Raw genomic sequence first — 18,399 nt, 5'->3', positions numbered from 1 at the left:
GTCCATGCAGACAAGTGATGGTCCACTCCCGCTCTTTCTAGCTTCCCCATGAGCAGTGAAGCCTGAGTGGTATTGAAGGTACTGGAAAAGTAAAAAAAAAACATGACTCTTACTCTGCTCCCGGCGCTCTCGAGGTGAGAAAGGGCCTGCTATAACATGTAGATGACGGCGTCATATATCCCAATGTGCGGCTGATAGGCAAACTGCAGCGATGTATGTATGTGATCACCTCACAGAGCTGGGATGCACAGTCCTTCAACAGTCTGAAGCTGATGACGCCCAGACCTGTTGCTGTCCTGGCTTTCATCTTCATCAGCTGGCTCCTCATTTGGTTGGCTGTGATGGAGAGACTGTCGTGGGGAGTGAAGGTGATGATCAGGGTGAAGGGGGCAGAGAGGACAAAGTTGATGTCTTTGGTCCCGAGGGGAGCTGTAGGGAGGTGTCTAGGGGAGGGAGGGCAGGTGATGAGCTCTGGTGGATGGGGGAGGGCGCCGAGTAAAACCTTGAAGAACAGGTTCAGTGTATTAACCCAGTCCCGGTCTACAGACCACGTTGTCAGTCTGTCGGTGTCCTCTCCATGTGGGCTGCATAGCAACTTCCAGTCTGTAGTTTAGGGGTAAATTGTCCTCCAGTGCCATGTATGTCTCTTCAGACTATCTTCTCAAATACTTTGTAGTGGGGGGTTGTTTGCACACCAGAGGTATGTATGAAGGCACTAGATGGACCAGGTCATGGTCTGAATGACACAATAGGTGGAGGGGTGATGCGTTGTATGCATTCTTAGTAATTGCATACAGTAGGGTCAAGGTTTTATTTTCCCTGGTGCAGCAGTCCACATACTGGGTAAAAGTTGCGAGAGTTGAGGACAGGATGGCATGATTAAAATCTCCGGAGATAAGGAGAAAGGCTTTGGGGTGTAATTTCTGCAGCTGGGACACAACGGTGTGAATTGTCTCACCTGTTGCTGCTGCATTGGCTGCTGCCGGGATGTAAACAGTTATCGCGATAACATGCGAAAATTCCTGTGGCAGGAAATGCCATTGGATGCTAACAGCTAGTAGCTCCCCATCCCATGTACCGTTATGCCGGTACCATATGTCGTTCCTTGATGCTGATGTGCCACAGTTTACACCATCGCTCATTCATGTACATCACAATCCCCCCACCTTTCCTCTTGCAGTTCTCCTCCACTTTCTGATCCGCTCTCACCAGGTGGAACCTCGGGTGAGGTCGGTGAGCCGAGACTTAGTGTAGTACATCATGCTAACCTCTCCATACTCCCTCTGAAGTTTATTAAGTGCCGTAAGTTCATCGATCTTATTTGGAGAGATCAAACATTCCCCATAATAATCGGCGGTGTACATGGTTTGTATCTCTTCGTCTCTTCCACTCACAACACTTCACTCCAGCTCTGCATCCCTGGCTCCTCCGCTGTAATTACTTGGAGATCTGTGATCTTTCTCTGAGGTGTATTGGCTGGTTGCTCAGTGCTAACAGCTTGTTTAACAGGTGTAAACAATGAAGCGGTAGATTAACAAATCTCCCAGAACCGGGTTAAACAGTCCATAAATTATTAAAAAAGTAGAAAAATAACATTGCTTGTTGGTTCAGTCGACCATACTTGTGATGAGTTGAAACATTTGTAGAAAAAAGATTAAAAAAATAACTAAAAAGAAGAAAAGGACGTTAAGAAAGTAAATGGTGTTCAAAACTCCTGTAATTAGCTGCTACTCACATGACGCCATCTTGAACATAACTGATATGCGTCTTCAGTGTCGCATGGAGGTGTGTCCTATCTTAAAAAAGGGGGACCAGATTCCATTTATAGGGAGATAACACCATTCATTAGCCCCTTTCACACTGCGACCCGCTACCTTAGCGGGTCCAAATTGCACCTTCAACCCGCGTCGAGCAATGTGAACGCTTGGCGTGTTGGTGACCCGTGTCGCCTGAAGCCGAGTTCAGGGGGCGTTGCTTCACAGTGGCAGAGCTTCACACGAAACACAGAAAATGCTGGGCGTGTACAATGACGTAGGCACAAGCCATGCGTCGGAGGTAGGGTTAAATACACCTTGAGGACTCGTTTTTGCAATTGTATATGCAGCAGTTCATGGAGATGTTATTTTACGGGTGTGGATGGTTACAATGTGGGATGCCGCCGAAGAACATATGCGGAGAATACAAGAGCACTATAGTCCCCGAAATGTGGCGGTAAATAACGTCCTCTGCTCGGAGGCTGAGGAGCTCGCGGACCTCCTTGTCTCCCCAGTTGGCCATATTAAAAAATGTCTCGAACTTGATGTAGGCTAAAACAGAGTAAAACTTGTCGCTGTTGTTCTGAATCAGCTGTCCATTCTGTCTTTTAAACTCCTCACGTCACGCCACGCCCACGTCCGACCCGCGTCGATTGCCTTCACACCAAACCCGGCTCGGCAAAAAGACTAGGGTCCGACGCGGGTCGAAAGGCGAGTCGAGTGGACGCGGCAGCCCGTGTCGGCAGTGTGAACGCAACAGCGGACACGCTAAATTCGAGGATTAAACGCGGGTTATTCGGCAATGTGAAAGGGGCTATAGTCTCTCGGAAAGTTTACTCTAGAGTGTTGGAGAGGAGGCTCTGATTGACCGTTGAATCTCAGGCTACGGCTACACGAAAATGAAACAAGGTTTTTTTTTAAACGGGTACGAAAATTATTGCGACCACACAGGAAAGCTTCTGTGTCCTCATGAAAACGCCACGCTTGCTGAAAACGATGCAGTACACACGCCACACCTCTATGTGCGCTGTAAGCCACCCCCACCGGTTACACCAGAACAATAGAAGAAGCAATGCGCATGCGTGTACGCCCCTACTTCTACCAGCGCGAAGCTCACGTTGTTCCTTCAACAACGCTGCTGTAGTTAGCAGTGTCTGCAGCAGTGCTGCTATCAATGTTGTGGGGTCCATGATGATCACTGTCTGTCCTTGTTGTGTTGTCTTCTTCTTCCGGATTTTGAATGGAAGCCGCTTTTTGTTCTGGTCACTGACGTATGTGTATACGTCACTGGCATTGGCCATGTGGCTGTGACAAACGAAACGACAGCGTTCTTAGATCTTCCCACTCTGGAACCCGTTCTCCAAAAATATCGTTTTGGGGTACTGGGAACGCCGGCTCCATGTGGCCGCGACAGCCAAATGATAAGCAAAAATATCGGTTACAGTGAAAAACGTTTCTGTGTAACCAGATCCTCAGATTCAGGAGGAGCAGTGTGGTTTTCTCTCGGGGTCGTGGAACAATGGACCAGATCTTTATCCTCACAGAGTTACTGAGGGCATCATGGGAGTTTGACCATTCAGTCTAGATGTGTTTTGGTGACTTGAAGACTTACTACCATGTTCCCTGAGGAATTCTATGGGGGAGTAACCAAAAGTCTCTTTTGCGGGCTATTAGGTCCCTGTATGACCAAAATGAGAGCTGTGTTCACATTCTTGAAACAAACCTTGACACTGATCTTGTTGGTGGTTTTCATGGACAGGATCTGGAGGTGTAGTCGGGGAGAGGAGAGCGTCTAGTTTGGGAACCTCAGGGTTACATCTCTGCTTTTTACAGATGATGTGCTTCTGTTGGATTCTTTAAGCCATGACATTCAGCTCCTATGGAGTGGTTCACAGCTGAGTGTGAAGCAGCCGGTATGTAAGTCAGCTCTTTCAAATTCAAGGCCTTTGATCAATGGTTCTCAGCCTGAAAAAGGTGGAGTGCTTCTTCCAGTCGGGGATGAGTCTGTGCCATAATTCAAGGAGTTTAAGTATCTCTGGATCTTGTTGTCAGTGATGCTGAGTTAGAGATGGATAGACGGATTGGGGCTTCCTCAGCAGTAATGAGGGCGCTGCTTTCATTGTGATGAAGAGGGAGCTGAGCCGGAAGGAGAAGCTTTTAGTTTACTGCTCCATCTTTGTTCCAACCCTCACCTATGGTCACAGATCTGGGTGGTGACCCAAAGAATGAGGTTGTGGATGAAAGTGGCTGAAATGAGCTCCACTATCCGGAGGGAACTTGGAGTAGAGCCACCAGGGTTCTAGCTAGGATGAAATTATAGCGTTGTGGTGTTGGCGAGGGAGCGAAGCGACCAAGCCTGGGGGGGACGGTGCGGAAGATCCGCGATGCGGAGATTTTGGAAATTTAAGGTAAAAATTGGCCATTCTAGGGGTACCCAAAGGGAGAAATTGTACTTTAAAAACAATAAAGTCTTAATGGGAGATGTTCCCATCTTTGCTTTTGGCAGTGTGTTACCTTCATAATGGACCTTGTCAGAAGACATTAAAACTTAGACATAACCAGGAATAGAGATTTAAAAAAATGTTTATTAAAGTTACACACTTTTCAGTTATCCTGATGACAGACAAACAGACAGACAGACAAACCAACGCAACCAAAAACATAACCTCCTTGACAGAGGTAAAAACGCAGGTAACACGACCAAAAACATAACCCTTATGTGTGCGCGACTTCTGCGTTTGTTAAGTAGACCTAGTTCGGCTAGGAGCACTCTTTACTTCAGCTGCTGCGAGCCGCTGAGCGCCTACTGTTTCGTCTGCAGTTGCACTAACTACTGCGCAACCTTTCTTCAATTCAATTCAATTCAAAAATACTTTATTTATCCCAGAGGGAAATTAAATGTTGATGTAGCTCAATTAAATCAAAGAGTTATTATAGATGCTGATGGCTGTGGGCAGGAAAGATTTCCTGTAGCGGTCCGTTTTGCATCCAAACTGAAGAAGCCTTTGACTGAAGAGACTCTGTTTTCTGATAACAGTCTCATGGAGAGGATGTTCAGGGTTGTCCATAATTCTCTTGATTTTATGCAAAATCCTTCTTTGCATTATTGTCTCCAGAGGTTCCACAGTCGTCCCCAGAACAGAACCAGCCTTCCTTATCAGGTTGTTGAGTCTTTTTAGGTCCCTGGTTCTGATGCTGCTGCCCCAACAGATGACGCAAGAGGAAATGACGCTCTCAACAACAGACTTGTAGAAGATCTGCAACATCTTGTTGCAAACCTTGAAGGACCTTAGCTTCCTCAAGAAGTACAGTCTGCTCTGTCCTTTCTTGTAGATGGCTTCACTGTTGTGTCTCCAGTCCAGTCTGTTGTCCACATGAACACCAAGGTATTTATATTCCTCAACCACCTCCACTTCTTCTCCCATGATGGAAACAGGGTTTGATCTGACCTTGTTTCTCCTGAAATCTACAATCATCTCCTTTGTTTTGTTAACATTCAAGATGAGATGATTGTTCCCACACCATGCCACAAAGCGGTCCACCAGCTCTCTGTACTCAGCTTCTTGTCCATCTCTGATACACCCGACAACTGCAGAGTCATCTGAATATTTCTGTAGATGACAGGAGTCTGACTTGTACTGGAAGTCTGAAGTGTACAGAGTGAAAAGGAATGGTGAGAGTACAGTCCCCTGTGGTGCTCCTGTGCTGCTGATCACCTGGTTAGACACACAATTCTTCAGTCTGACAAACTGTGGTCTGTTTGTCAGGTAGTCATTAATCCAGGTGATTGTTGAGGCCTCCACCTGAGTCTTCTGGAGTTTCAGACGAAGCAGATCAGGCTGGATTGTGTTAAATGCACTGGAGAAATCAAAGAACATGATCCTCACAGTGCTGCCTGCTTTATCCAGATGACAGTGGGTTTGTTGAAGCAGGTGTATGATAGCGTCTTCAACTCCAACTCCATGGCGATAAGCAAACTGCAGGGGGTCCTGATATGTGCTGGTTTGCTTACACAGGTGGGTCAACAGGAGTCTCTCCAGGACCTTCATGATGTGGGATGTCAGGGCAACAGGTCTGTAATCATTGATGTCTGAGGGGTGAGTTTTCTTTGGTACCGGAACCAGACAGGATGTCTTCCACAACAGTGGTACCTTCTCTTGGGTCAAGCTAAGGTTGAAAAGGTGTTGCAGAATCCCACAGAGCTGCTCTGCACAGGCCTTCAGGACTCGGGGGCTGACACCATCTGGACCTGCAGCCTTGTTCCGGTTCAGTCTCTCCAACTGCCTCTTCACCTGACTTCTAGAAACAGAAAAGTGGGAGGGGGAGGCAAAGGGGACAGCAGCATCTCCTGATTGGGTTGAAGACAAACTAGTGGAAGCAGAAGAATCCATGACTGAGGTGGAGGTGGAGATGTTACAGGAAAGCTGTGGGTCAGAGGAGGGTGAGATGTCTCTTTGGCTGGGAACAGGAGGGGAGGATGGTGAGCTTGTTACTGAACTGAACCTGTTGAAGAATGTGTTCAGCTCATTTGCTCTGTCCAGACTCCCATCCATCTGATCCTCCCTCTGCTTGAGGCCTGTGATCTTCTTCATTCCTGACCACACATCTCTGATATCATTCCTCTGCAGTTTACTCTCAAGCTTCTTTCTATACACCTCTTTGCTCTCTCTGATCTTGACTTTGAGCTGCTTCTGTATACTCCTCAGTAACTGCCTGTCTCGCTCCCTAAAGGCTCTTTTTTTCTTGTTCAATAGTTCCTTTAGCTCACTGGTGATCCAGGGTTTGTTATTAGGGAAGCATCTCACTGTTCTGGTGGGGATGGTGTTGTCCACACAGAAGTTTATATAGTCAGTCACACACTCAGTCATGGCATTAATGTCCTCTCCATGTGGCTTACAAAGAGAAACCCAATCGGTTGCATCAAAACAACCCTGTAAGGCTTCTTCAGCTTCCTCTGACCACTTTCTAACAGTCCTTTTTGTGACAGGTAGTCTCTGGACAAGGGGTTTATATGCTGAACAGAGAAAAACAAGGTTGTGATCTGATTTTCCCAGGGGAGGTCTTGATTTGGAAATGTATGAATCCTTGACATTTGTGTAAAACAAATCCAATGTCTTGTTTTCTCTGGTAGAGCAGCTGACAAACTGTTGAAAAGTTGGCAGTGTAGCAGAGAGTGAGGCATGATTAAAATCACCAGATATTGCCACAAAAGAATTGGGGTGTTGCGTCTGTATCTTAGCAACAACGGAACTGATGACATCACATGCAGTGTCGGCAACAGCTGATGGTGGAATGTAAACAGCCACCAAAACAACACTGGTGAACTCTCTTGGCAAATAATATGGACGAAAACTTACTGCCAATAGTTCAATGTCAGGACTGCAGAGACGACTCTTCACAGTAACATGTCCTGGGTGACACCATCTGTTGTTGACAAGCACTGCCAATCCACCCCCTTTCCTTTTCCTGCTACTCTTTAAATCTCGATCTGCTCGTACAGTCAGGAAGCCCGGCAGAGAGACGCTGGAGTCGGGTATATGATCCTGTAGCCATGTCTCAGTAAAACACATAATGCTACATTCCCGATATTCTTGCTGAGTCCTTATCAAGGCTAAAAGTTCATCCAACTTGTTAGCTAACGATCTTACATTTCCCATGATGCAGGATGGCAGAGATGGTTTGAACTTCTTCTTTCTTTCTCTCCTCTTTGCTCCTGCTCTGCATCCACGACGCCTCCTTTTCAATTCCAGTGGGATTTCTGGCTTCAGTTGTCGAATTATTTCTGCTTTTCCAATGTTATTCAGCTGCTCCCTGTTGTAAACCACCTTGTTGCTATGGTGATGCATCATGACAAAAGAGTAAAATATACAAAAGTATTGGGAAAAATTAATCCAGCTGCACAGCATCCAAGGCAGGAAGGAACAGTTGTCCAAAAAATGCAATTTCTTCCAAGAAATAACAGGAATGAAATTTAGAGAAAAAGAAAAATCTCAATGTGAGGTACAGAGCTACTCCAACATGCTGCCACCCTCAGCAGCGCATTCTAGAACTATGTTGGCTGTCATCGTCAAAAACAGTAGGGTAAAGCCTACGTATGACAACAAGTAGGACAGAGAAAGAGACAGAGTAATTGTGGTTGCTTTATTCCATCATCTTTTGTGGAGAGGACTGTTTTCTGTTCTTTTCTCGAGCGCCAAGTCAACTGCACGTTGAGCTTAAATGATAACCTGATCAGCTCATCACATATTGTATGTAAGAAGCTTTGAAAAAGCACAGCAACCTTGACCGTTTTTGCTTACTTCAAATAGGGACAGGTTAATATAGACTACAGCTATTCTAACATGATTTCTGCCGAATCCCCTTACGTTTGCGCTTCTGCGTGTGTGAGTAACCATGGCTACGGAGCACTCTTACCAGAGATTCTAGGAGCCGCGGACGCTGAGTGCCTCTGCCTGGAGCTACAGTTTCATCTGCGGTTGTACCGACAGGCAGCGCAACCTTTCTTGGCTGCCATCGCGAAAAATGTGTCAAGTTTGTCAGAAAGGTGAAAATGGCATTGATCTGGCGTTATTGTACAAATAAATACAGACAAAATGCCGTTACGCTGTATTGAAAATAAGCGTAGCGGTCGAAAATAAGCGTAGCGGTCCAAAATTATAGCGTAGCGGGCCGTGACGCAAGTTTGCGCTAGCTAGAACCCTGGCCACTGCTCCTCCACATAGAAAGAAGTCAGCTGAGGTGGTTCACGCATCTGATTACGATATCGCTTGTTCAACTCTTTTTTTGAGTATGTTTTATCGGGAGGAGGCACAGGGGCAGACCCAGAACTTTAAGGAGGAATTGTATATCCCATCTGGAACACCTTGGGATTTGTGTCGCTGGGGAGAGGGATGTCTGGGTTTACCTCCTTGATCTGTTGCCTCAATTATTTCTGTCGTTAGGATCTTTTAATGTTATATTTGGATTCCATTTGATCATCGTTAATCTTTACACCCCTTTTTACTACAGGGAGTCGTACTGTTCACATCCACACATAACTTCATGGAGCTTCACCTTGTGTTTGTCTCTGTGTGGACAGACAGAATGTGAGCTCATTCTTCATGATTCCTCCACAGAGTGGACCAGCAGAGCTCAGAGGGTCCCAGTGGTCCGTCTGCCCAGCAGCATCAAACACAGCTGGACTCCATATTTATGGTCTGTACATGTACAACAACTATTTTTCCACCTGTTCTGTCCACAGTCCTCTCCATGCTGCACTGTGTAGACCAGTGGATTGTCAGTGTGTCCAACATGGATCTGATGTTTGGCTCCATTGTTTCAGTCTGATTGGCTCATTCATATAGTTTTCTGTTCCAGCTGCTGGAGGACAACATGCTCACTTTTGTGAAGGAGGAGCTGAAGAAGATCCAGAAGGTTCTGAGTCCAGATTACCCAGAATGCTTAGAGAGTCAGAGGGAGGATGAGGATGAAGAGCAGAGCAGCAGCAGAGAGGCGTTAGTGAAGATCACAGTTCACTTCCTGAGGAGAATGAAGCAGGAGGAGCTGGCTGACCGTCTGCAGAGCAGTAAGAGGATTTCTCTAAAGATTTAACCTGCTGGATAAATGACACATTTACTGATGTCTCAACACACAGAACAACAGCTATTAATTCTTTCATTCTTTATTTTCTTCTTTTGTGTTTATTTAGAGCTTCTTCCTTCAGTTTCTCAACTTAAACTTAAATCTGCTCTGAAGAAGAAGTTCCAGTGTGTGTTTGAGGGGATTCCTAAAGCAGGAAACCCAACCCTTCTGAATCAGATCTACACAGAGCTCTACATCACAGAGGGAGGGACCGGAGAGGTCAATGATGAACATGAGGTCAGACAGATTGAAACAACATCCAGGAAAGCAGGCAGAGCAGAAACAACCATCAGACATGAAGACATCTTTAAAGTCCCACCTGGAAGAGATGAACCAATCAGAACAGTGATGACAAAGGGAGTGGCTGGCATTGGGAAAACAGTCTTAACACAGAAGTTCACTCTGGACTGGGCTGAAGGCAAAGCCAACCAGGACATCCAGTTCATGTTTCCATTCACTTTCAGAGAGCTGAATGTGCTGAAAGAGAGAAAGTTCAGCTTGGTGGAACTTGTTCATCACTTCTTTACTGAAACCAAAGAAGCAGGAATCTGCAGCTTTGAAGAGTTCCAGGTTGTGTTCATCTTTGACGGTCTGGATGAGTGTCGACTTCCTCTGGACTTCCACAGCAAGGAGCCCCTGACTGATGCTACAGAGCCCACCTCAGTGGATGTGCTGCTGACAAGCCTCATCAGGGGGAAGCTGCTTCCCTCTGCTCGCCTCTGGATAACCACACGACCTGCAGCAGCCAGTCAGATCCCTTCTAACTGTGTTGGCATGATGACAGAGGTTAGAGGTTTCACTGACCCACAGAAGGAGGAGTACTTCAGGAAGAGATTCAGAGATAAGAAGCAGGCCAGCAGGATCATCTCCCACATCCAGACATCTCGAAGCCTCCACATCATGTGCCACATCCCGGTCTTCTGCTGGATCACTGCTACAGTTCTGGAGGATGTGTTGGAAACCAGAGAGGGAGCAGAGCTGCCCAGCACCCTGACTGAGATGTACATCCACTTCCTGGTGGTTCAGGCCAAAGTGAAGAAGCTCAAGTATGATGGAGGAGCTGAGACAGATCCACACTGGAGTCCAGAGAGCAGGGAGATGATTGAGTCTCTGGGAAAACTGGCTTTTGAGCAGCTGCAGAAAGGAAACCTGATCTTCTATGAATCAGACCTGACAGAGTGTGGCATCGATATCTCAGCAGCCTCAGTGTACTCAGGAGTGTTCACACAGATCTTTAAAGAGGAGAGAGGGCTGTACCAGGAGAAGGTGTTCTGTTTCATCCATCTGAGCGTTCAGGAGTTTCTGGCTGCTCTTCATGTGCATCTGACCTTCATCAACTCTGGAGTCAACCTGATGAGAGACCAACAAACAACATCCCAGAATTCTGAAACAAAAGAAGATCCATGTGCAGAGACACACTTCTACCAGAGTGCTGTGAACAAGGCCTTACAGAGTCCAAATGGACACCTGGACCTGTTCCTCCGCTTCCTCCTGGGTCTTTCCCTGCAGACCAATCAGAGGCTCCTACGAGGCCTGCTGACACAGACAGGAAGTAGCTCACAGACCAATCAGGAAACAGTCGATTACATCAAGAAGAAGATCAGTGAGAATCTGTCTGCAGAGAGAAGCATCAATCTGTTCCACTGTCTGAATGAACTGAATGATCGTTCTCTGGTGGAGCAGATCCAACAGGCCCTGAGTTCAGGAAGTCTCTCCAGAGATAAACTGTCTCCTGCTCAGTGGTCAGCTCTGGTCTTCATCTTACTGTCATCAGGAAAAGATCTGGATGTGTTTGACCTGAAGAAATACTCTGCTTCAGAGGAGGCTCTTCTGAGGCTGCTGCCAGTGGTCAAAGCCTCCAACAAAGCTATGTAAGTTAGTCAGTTCGTCATGTAAATTTATTTTTCATTTCTATTGTGACTAAATGTTTTTTTCTAATTTCAGTTTAATGTATAAAGTGCCACCTCAAAACAAAAAGTAATTTTTGTCACTTTCTATAAAGAGAGGAGGAATCCAGTGATGCATTTGAGCATGACCATATGACATTTCTTTGTTTATTTAATTAAAGAATTGTTTAATAATTTATTTTTATAACATTTTCTTTTTATTGTCTATTCAGTCTGATTGACTGTGAGCTCTCAGAGAGAAGCTGTGAAGCTCTGTCCTCAGTTCTCAGCTCCCAGTCCTCCAGCCTGACAGAACTGGACCTGAGTAACAACAACCTGCAGGATTCAGGAGTGAAGCAGCTTTCTGCTGGACTGAAGAATCCAAACTGCCAACTGGAAACACTGAGGTCAGGATTCATCAAACTGTTTTTATGAACAGCTAACAGAACACCTTTGGATGGTCTTTGTATGATTGTTACAGCAGCTTTAGGCCTCTGACACCACAGGAACCTACCTGAACCTGGAACCTGGCCCACAACCTGAAACCTGGAAGAAACTCTTTTTTGGGTCATTTGATCAGTTTCCTTTTGGGCTGCGTTTTCATCCAATAAATAATGTAGAGTGAAGATTCATACATAATGATTTGAGTGAGTTGTCCTCCACAAGTGTTTTACCTTGTTCCTTATAACTTAACTTATATGCATGACATTACGCTCCCTTTCAGTCGATTCACTCGGTACAACATATATAGTATGGGACATATATACACTCCCCGCAAAGCAGCCGTCAAACCTGGGTCAAAACCAGCAACCTAGTGCAGTTCAGGTGCAGAAAGAACAGAGTGAGCGACCGAAGGTCCTGTCCCATCCAAGCGGTAGAACCGAACAAAAGTGTGTGGTTTCTTACCAACTGGCTGCAGCACAGACATGACCCACAGAAACTCCTATTAACAGGACCCATGACTCTGCCACACCCCTGGTTGAATGAGCTCTGACACCCTGAGGTGGAGGGAGACCCCTGCAGCTGTAAGCTAGAGAAATAGCTTCGACAATCCAATGAGACAGTCCCTGCTTAGACAGAGCTTTTCCCCTGGCTGGATTGACAAAACAAACAGCTGGTCACATAAACGCACATTCTGTGTGCGGTCAATGTAAGCATGCAACGAACGCACCGGGCACAGGGAATGTAAGCACCTCTGCTCCTCAGTTTCAAAAGGAGGGGCGTAGAAACTTAAGAGCTCCATGATGATGAAGCTGTAGTCCATGGAGCTGTAGTCAGATGGAATAACCTGAGGTAAGAAAGATGCATTTGGGCGTAAAGTCACTGCAGAGCCATCTGATGCAAACTGAGTGCAAGACGGATGCACAGAGAGTGCATCCATCTTGTATGAAAAGCATTTCATATCCGCAGGCTCAATTGGCTCAAATGGAGGACCACAAAGGGCCTCAAGCACTAAGGTCAAACCCATGAATGGATGTTTGATTTAATCACAGGTCTCAGTCTCCAGACCCCTTTACAGGGCTCTAGAGTGTGACCAATTTGGTCGCACGTGCGACCTGTTTTCTCAATGGTGCAACTAAGAAAAATCTAAGGTCGCACAGGTGCAACCACCCGTTCGAGGAAAAAAAAAAAAAAAAAGTCTACGCGACTCTGAAAGTCTCCCTGTGGTTCAACAACAGACACACATTAGACCCATATCGTGGTCTAAACCAATCAGAGATAGTGAAGGGCGGGATCCCCCTCTGATTGGCCCGTGTACGTGTGTGTACGTTTGAACACGCGCATCCTGTAGTCAGGTGATGAACCGTCAGATAAACAGTGGATGTAGCCGTGAGTGATAAGATGAAAAGAACGATTGACAACTTTTTCATTAAGTTAAGGCCTGATACGTCCGAAAATAATCACAACCAATGCTCTGACACGGAGCCATCAACCTCCCACGTTATGTCATGCCCTGGTCCGGAGCTAGTATCAGATAATGAGCCACATATGATCAACTCTGAGCCAGAACCAACTAAAATTAAAAGGGAGAGTGGCTTGAACAGTTTCCCTGGTTAAGATGCAGTAAAGCCGATAATATAATGCACTGCATTTACTGTAAAGTGTGGCAATAGTGCATTTGTGACTAATACATTTCGAATTGAAACGCTGAAAAAGCACAACGCATCTATGAAACACATTACCAGCTCAGTGTCCCCTCTCCCCGCTGCCTTTCAGCGGCAGGCAGCAGCAAACACATCATCGGACGAGGCCGAGATGATAATCAAGTTTAACGTTACCTACCATATTGCTAAAGTTCCCTTCACTAAGTTCAAGTCCGAAATAATTCTTCAAAAGAAAAATGGCTTCAACATAAACCCGACAGCAATGATGTCGTGTGTGCGCAATTTATAGGAGTCATCGCAGATACATTGAAAAAAAAGACGTCTGTGCTAATTGAACAGTGAGTACATGGCATTCCTGATCGTTCAGGAATGCGTCAGTGTGTACGGCCGTATCTTAAGGAGAGGTAGACCGGTGAATATACTGATAAATATATTTAACCCAACTACAGGAGTTGGCCATCCGACGGGCATGTGACTGCAAAGGAAGATAGTCCATAAGACATTGAGCCATGAGATGTTCAGTTTGAAGCCCTTAAAACACTTGCAATTTTAATTTAGATTTTCTTTTTATTTAATTTATCTTGAGATGTTTTAAGTTTAAATTTCAGGCCAGTGAAGCACTTTAAGCACCAACACTTTTTCAGTAAGTTTCAGTAAGTATTAAATTCAGTAAGTTTGTAGAATTGTGCTTCAAATAAAGAACTTTATTTTGACCAGATTGCTAGTTAATCGTTTACAAGTCAATATTTCCTATATGGACAGCGATTTAAAAAAATAAATAAATAAATAAATAAAATAAAAAATAAAAAAAGGGAACCTGTAAAACTGCGGTGTTAAATGCAATGCGTTTGAAAATTTGGGTGCACCTAACTTTTGTGCTGGTGCACCTAAGAAAAAAAGTTGGGCAAAAAGTTAGTCTAGAGCCCTGCTTTAAAAAAGCGCATGGCCAGAGGATGAGCGCCTGCCGTCCCTCCATCAAGACCAACATGATGGGCAGCAACTTAAATAGACTTTAATTGTGGAAAAGGGGAGACCTTTGTCCAGGAGCTCCTGGAGAAACGTCAAAACATCCACAATAGAGCACTGAAAAGGAACAGCGTTCCTGTCCTGACACCACGACTCAAAATCCTGCTATTTGAGCCCCGTTTCCACTATGCAGTCCGGTACGGGTCGGTTCAGAACGGTTCGCTTATTTCAGTGTTTCCACTACCACGAAAGCATACCGGTCCCATAGTACCTGTTACCATTTTTGTAACCCTTCTGCTTGGGGTACCGAGCACACAGGACCGGTTCCAGGCTCTACTCTCCGTTGTTGGTGAGGAGGCTGGTTAGCGGGAGCTCGATGGCGCTGTGCGAAACGAAAAAGTTTTCCAGCTGATTGCCGCAAAGATGGCAGAAAGATGTTTCAACCGGACCGCGAGCCAGTGTCGCATTAAGCTGAAGAAGCTTCGGAGCGATTACCGGCAGATCAAGGACCACAACAGCAGGAGCGGCGTGGACCGAAAACACTGGAGGTGGTTCGAAATTATGGATGCTATTCACGCTTCGGCACGCACTCCGCCAACCCCTGAGGTTCCCCTTTGTACAGTGGGAATGCAAAGCTGACCCCAAAGCGAACCGACCTGTACCATACCGATACGAAGTGACCCGAACCGTACTGACAGTGGAAACGAGGCTTTATAGGCCTATAAACCTCTCGTGGAAGATGCTCTAGTACTCTGAATTGTTGCCTCCACAGCTGGAGACAGGCCCTGAGCACTTAATTTGAACCTCTCAGCAGGTATGCATGCAGTACGTCTGTATCTCCACCTTGCTTGAGAAAGGAGATCCGGGCGGAAACGCAGTCTGTGTACTAACTGAAACTGAGTGAGGCAGCGATAAAATGCGGCCACTCAGTGCTCCGATAGACACGCTCGGCTCGACATGACACAGAGCATATTTTGAGCCTGAGAAATCAAAACTGCTGACTTGGGATCAGTGAGTTTTTCTGACAATTCACGGAAAACCCCATCATCTGAATGTGAGACAAAACAAGCAACAGGTGCATTGCAACCTGCTCTCTGGAACTCTATCAGAGCCCAATCGTCCAGATGAGCTAAGATGCCAATACCCCTCTCTCTTAGGGATAGCTTAGGGACACACTTCGTAAAGGTGCGGGGGAGCGAGCAGCAGACCAAAGGGCAGCACCAGGTATCTGTAGGACGATGCCCTCAAACGCAAACCTCAGAAACTTTCTGTGGTCTGGATGAATTACTATGTGAAAGTAAGCGTCTGTGAGATCGATTGTTGCAAACCAATCTCCTGGGCCGACTGCGTTCAGCAGTTGCCTTTGTGTCTACATTTTGAACTTGTACGTTCCTCGGTATTTGTTCAAAACTCGCAGGTCCAAAATAGGGCGGAGCCCCCCTCCTTTCTTTGGAACAACGACGTAACGGCTGTAGCAGCTTTTGTTCGCCTCCAAAGTGAGAACAACTCGTATTGCTCTCTTTTCCAACAGTGAGTTTATTTCCTCTCCCAGAACTCCCGCTGCTTCGTTTCCTAAAAAAACGTTTATTTACAACTGAAATGAAATGGGGTGGTTTCGTCCGGGACTGTAGCCAGTAACCCATAGCCAAGCAACTGAATTGTCAGAGGGGAGCTTTTGCCCTCTTGTGGGCTGTGGAGGAACATTAGCTGACTGTCCATTTGTTTTGCGCACATTTGTGTCTTTTGGACTTTTTCGATACAAAATGCACTCTTTATTGAAACATCTGGAACATTTACACAAGCATAGGCAACATTTACTGTGAGTCCCTGAGAAACATTTAATACACCCAAACTGAGGGCCACCTGAGGCAACATAAATGCACTTGTGTGAGAGGAGAAATCATGCGTGGGAGACTGTGTCAGGGGAACACAATGTCTTTTTGGACAGGGTCCCTGAACAGAACGAAGATGGCCTCTCTTTGGTGGCAGCAGTTGTGGGGTAGCCACGTCTCCCTGCAGCTGAAGCTCCTGTCTATGCAGTTCCACAGCTAGGAGGGCTGTGGTTTCTTCTTGCAAAGAGGCAAGTCACTCTGGAGGCTTAGCGGTGGACCTTTACACCAGACTGACTGGAGGAGAATTTTATCAGGGTTTTGCGGCTTCACTGACTGGTGGCTTCGGTGCCCTCTCTATACTGCAGGTTTGTGAGCACTCACTGGTTTGGGTCTCACATCACGTCTGGGAATAACACTGGGACACATGAAGGGTGTAATCCGTGGTGATTCTGACCTCATTCAGCAGGGATACCAGTGGATTATCTGGGGTTACTTGTACTCCAAGCTCCGCCAGACACAGACACAGACAGAGTTCAGCGGGCTGTGGCTGCTTGTGCTTGATACATTTTGTCCAGCTGAGACGCTGAAAATCTGCAGGGCTTGGATAGAAGTGGTTTGGGCCGTTCACACCATAGTTGTAGGAAATAAGCGGCCAAATAAGCCGTTAAGGACAGCTCATGAGCGAGGGGTTAACCAACCCAGCTTTTTACGCGCCTTCCAAGTCCAAATATTGTCCACAACTGGGCACCGTAACGCTGGTTGAGATGTCCATGACGATCTTTTTTTTTTTTTTTTTTTTCCTTGTCCTGTCCAGCATTATGGCAGCAGAATTGTAATCTGAAAACCGTTTATGCTAAACACATTTGCTATGCCAAGGGAAGCTTTATGAATGTAAAACTCCCCTTGACGCCCATCAACTCCTCATTTTTATTAATTTATTTTTGTTACAATATTTAACATGATATGATAATAGTGCCGAACCGGACCGGGGGACAGAGAGAGAGGGAAAGTGAAGAAGAGAAAAAAAGAACAGAAACACGAAGAGACAAACATAAAAAACAATGAAAAATCCGACAACCAGCTGCTACACCTGTAAAAACAAAACTGAAGACGATTCACGGCTTTTGTGGGGAATCCAACCTTAGAAGCACCAGGAGCACCTGTAAGCAGACAAGCAGAGAACAAACACACAAACAAAAAAACAAAAAAAACACAAGCAGCAGCAATCTCATATAATACACAGGTGACCTTAAACCACAGGACAACACAACAACTGCTTAGTGAGCATGCTACTGGGCTAATGAATGTGTGTGTGTGTGTGTGTGTGTGTGTGTGTGTGTGTGTGTGTGTGTGTGTGTGTGTGCATGAACATGCAATACACATAGATGGTCCCACATAATAACCATGCTTAAATATCAGTGTATAGTGTCACATAGTGTCATATATTGCTCCGGGCCAATGTCCAGATACATTGGCAGATGGTTTTTCACCGTAGTTGGACAAGTCTGTAAATAAAAACCTGCGAAGCGCAAAGCTTTTTGAGCAGATGGGGAGGGGGCAGTTCACTTCAAATATTTCAGCTGCACAACGGTACAGCAAGATGAACGATGTGTCATCCTGGTTTGCCAACTGAAACTGAGTCTCGATGGTGCTCCTGCTCAGTCTCTGATAACCCAACAACATACTCCATGCGGTCTGCCTAGTTACACATAGGGACGTCAACCAAAAGATGTTGGTCTTTGGACTCGGACGAAGCCGGGTCCCTCGACTCAGAGAGTTGGGGGTCAGCAGCTGAGGCAGCTGTCTTACCCAGCACTCCTTCCAAAAGCTGACCCGTCTCTCCAGGGTTGATCACGGAAGCTGGTGACAGAACGCACAAGTCTCAACGCTCGTCTGGCGTGGACGATCCCCAGACAGACGGGGCACGCTTCATGCTGGTCCTTCTCATGAAGCGATAAGCTGCTCCCCTGAGGACAAGGGCGAACAGAGGACTTTTGTTTTACTTGTTTTAGCTTGGTGCTCATAGCGAGACAGTAAGCTTGTCACCAGAATGACAACCCAAAATCAGTGCTCCGCAGCCAGCACACTAAGCAGCAGGCAGCAGTGACTAACACCAACAAGAGTGGTTAAACTAATTTAGTTGGCTGTAGCCTTATGGGAGAACAAGGCTAACTAGCAGAAACTAGCAAGCCTGAGATCAACAGAGGCGTTCTTAGCGAATTGAAGAGCATAAGAA

At 46.1% G+C, this 18,399-nt stretch overlaps 1 protein-coding gene across 1 annotated transcript in view; it reads left to right on the top strand.

Annotated features, from left to right (window-relative positions):
- Positions 1 to 18,399, top strand: part of LOC142391872 (NLR family CARD domain-containing protein 3-like) — a 47,880-nt gene that overhangs the window by 8,556 nt on the left and 20,925 nt on the right. Inside the window, exons 8-11 of the mRNA XM_075478060.1 lie at positions 8,870 to 8,948; positions 9,111 to 9,318; positions 9,442 to 11,245; positions 11,494 to 11,667. Of these exons, the coding sequence (XP_075334175.1) occupies positions 8,870 to 8,948; positions 9,111 to 9,318; positions 9,442 to 11,245; positions 11,494 to 11,667 (2,265 nt within the window). The remainder of the gene's footprint in view (positions 1 to 8,869; positions 8,949 to 9,110; positions 9,319 to 9,441; positions 11,246 to 11,493; positions 11,668 to 18,399) is intronic.

Source organism: Odontesthes bonariensis, chromosome 11, assembly GCF_027942865.1.
Source record: "Odontesthes bonariensis isolate fOdoBon6 chromosome 11, fOdoBon6.hap1, whole genome shotgun sequence".
Lineage (NCBI taxonomy): Eukaryota > Metazoa > Chordata > Actinopteri > Atheriniformes > Atherinopsidae > Odontesthes > Odontesthes bonariensis.
Note: the sequence above shows the minus strand (reverse complement) of the source record. Positions and strands in the feature narration are given on the sequence as shown.